The sequence below is a fragment of the Rutidosis leptorrhynchoides genome, chromosome 7 (genome assembly GCF_046630445.1).
Source record: "Rutidosis leptorrhynchoides isolate AG116_Rl617_1_P2 chromosome 7, CSIRO_AGI_Rlap_v1, whole genome shotgun sequence".
NCBI lineage: Eukaryota > Viridiplantae > Streptophyta > Magnoliopsida > Asterales > Asteraceae > Rutidosis > Rutidosis leptorrhynchoides.
This window is the reverse complement of record NC_092339.1, coordinates 270,193,630-270,194,943: the sequence shown is the minus strand read 5'-3', so window position 1 is coordinate 270,194,943 and position 1,314 is coordinate 270,193,630. Positions and strand designations below refer to the sequence as shown.

The window sequence follows — 1,314 nt, the reverse complement described above, 5'->3', positions numbered from 1 at the left end:
TGAAAGAGTATGGACCACTTTTTGAAGGTAGGACAAAAGTAAAACCTGAAATTTAGTGGTTAGGGTTTAAGGAAGAGAAGTGGTTGGTGGAAAAGTTGTTTGGGTATTAAATGATTTGCAAAAAGGACAAAGAAATTCGTCAAACATCAGGCAGCTCTCATCACGATCGACCGTGGTGCGACCGTGCGTGATCAGGATTAAATTTTACAGAATATGTTCCATCATTCCCAACCCATTCCTAAGCAAGTTAAATGTTTCCTTTTTAAGGGGCTTAGTGAATATGTCAGCTATGTTTTCAGCAGATTCTACTTTATCTATCACAATATTACTGTTTTGGACGTGGTCACGAAGGAAATGGTGCCTAATGTCTATGTGTTTAGTCCTAGAGTGTAATATTTAATTTTTCGATAGGTCTATAGTACTTTTATTATCACAACATATGGGTATTTCAGATGAGATGATACCGTAGTCGAGGAAGGTTTGCTTCATCCATAGCACTTATGCGCACGCTCTTCCCATTGCTACATATTCGGCTTCGGTGGTAGACAATACGACGGATGTTTGCTTCTTTGAGAAATATGGCGTTAAGCAAAGCCCCACGAATGGGCATACTCCACTTGTGCTTTTTCTATCAATCATTGATCCACCATGATTGGAATCCTCAAAGCACATAGTATCAATCCTAGTAAACTTTAGATACCATAACCTAAGATGCATTGTTCCCTTTAAGTATCTAAAGATTCTTTTAACGGCCTCTACGTGTGATGTCTTTGGATTTTCTTGAAATCTTGCACATAAGCACACGCTAAACATAATGTCGGGCCTACTTGCCGTTAAATATAGAAGGGATCCAAACATTCCCCTATATTTAGTACTATCAAATGGTTCTCCTTCCCCTTCTAAAGTTAGTTTCACATTTGTTGCCATTGGAGTCGTCATTGGTTTTGAGTTCTCCATTCTAAATTTCTTGAGCATTTCATGAATGTATTTTTGTTAATTGATGAATGTTCCATCTTCTAGTTGCTTGATTTGTAGTCCGAGAAAGAACTTGAGTTCACCCATCATGCTCATTTCAAACTCATCATGCATTAACTTAGAAAACTCATTGCTAAGAGATTTGTTAGTAGATCCAAATACAATATCATCAACATATATTTGAATTATGACTAAATCCTTTTCATGTCTTTTGATAAAGAGTGTATTATCAATTTTTCCCATTTCAAATCCGTTATTTATTAAGAATGTTCTAAGTCTTTCATACCATGCTCTAGGGGCTTGTTTAAGTCCATAGAGAGCCTTTTTAAGTTTATAAAC

General features: G+C 36.4%; 1 protein-coding gene across 1 annotated transcript; it reads right to left on the bottom strand.

Moving 5' to 3' along the window:
- Window positions 1-498: 498 nt before the first annotated feature.
- LOC139860011 (uncharacterized mitochondrial protein AtMg00810-like) lies at window positions 499-957 on the bottom strand. The gene has a single exon (XM_071848783.1). The coding sequence runs from the start codon at window positions 955-957 to the stop codon at window positions 499-501; it is 459 nt and encodes a 152-aa protein (XP_071704884.1).
- Between the last annotated feature and the right edge of the window lie 357 nt (window positions 958-1,314).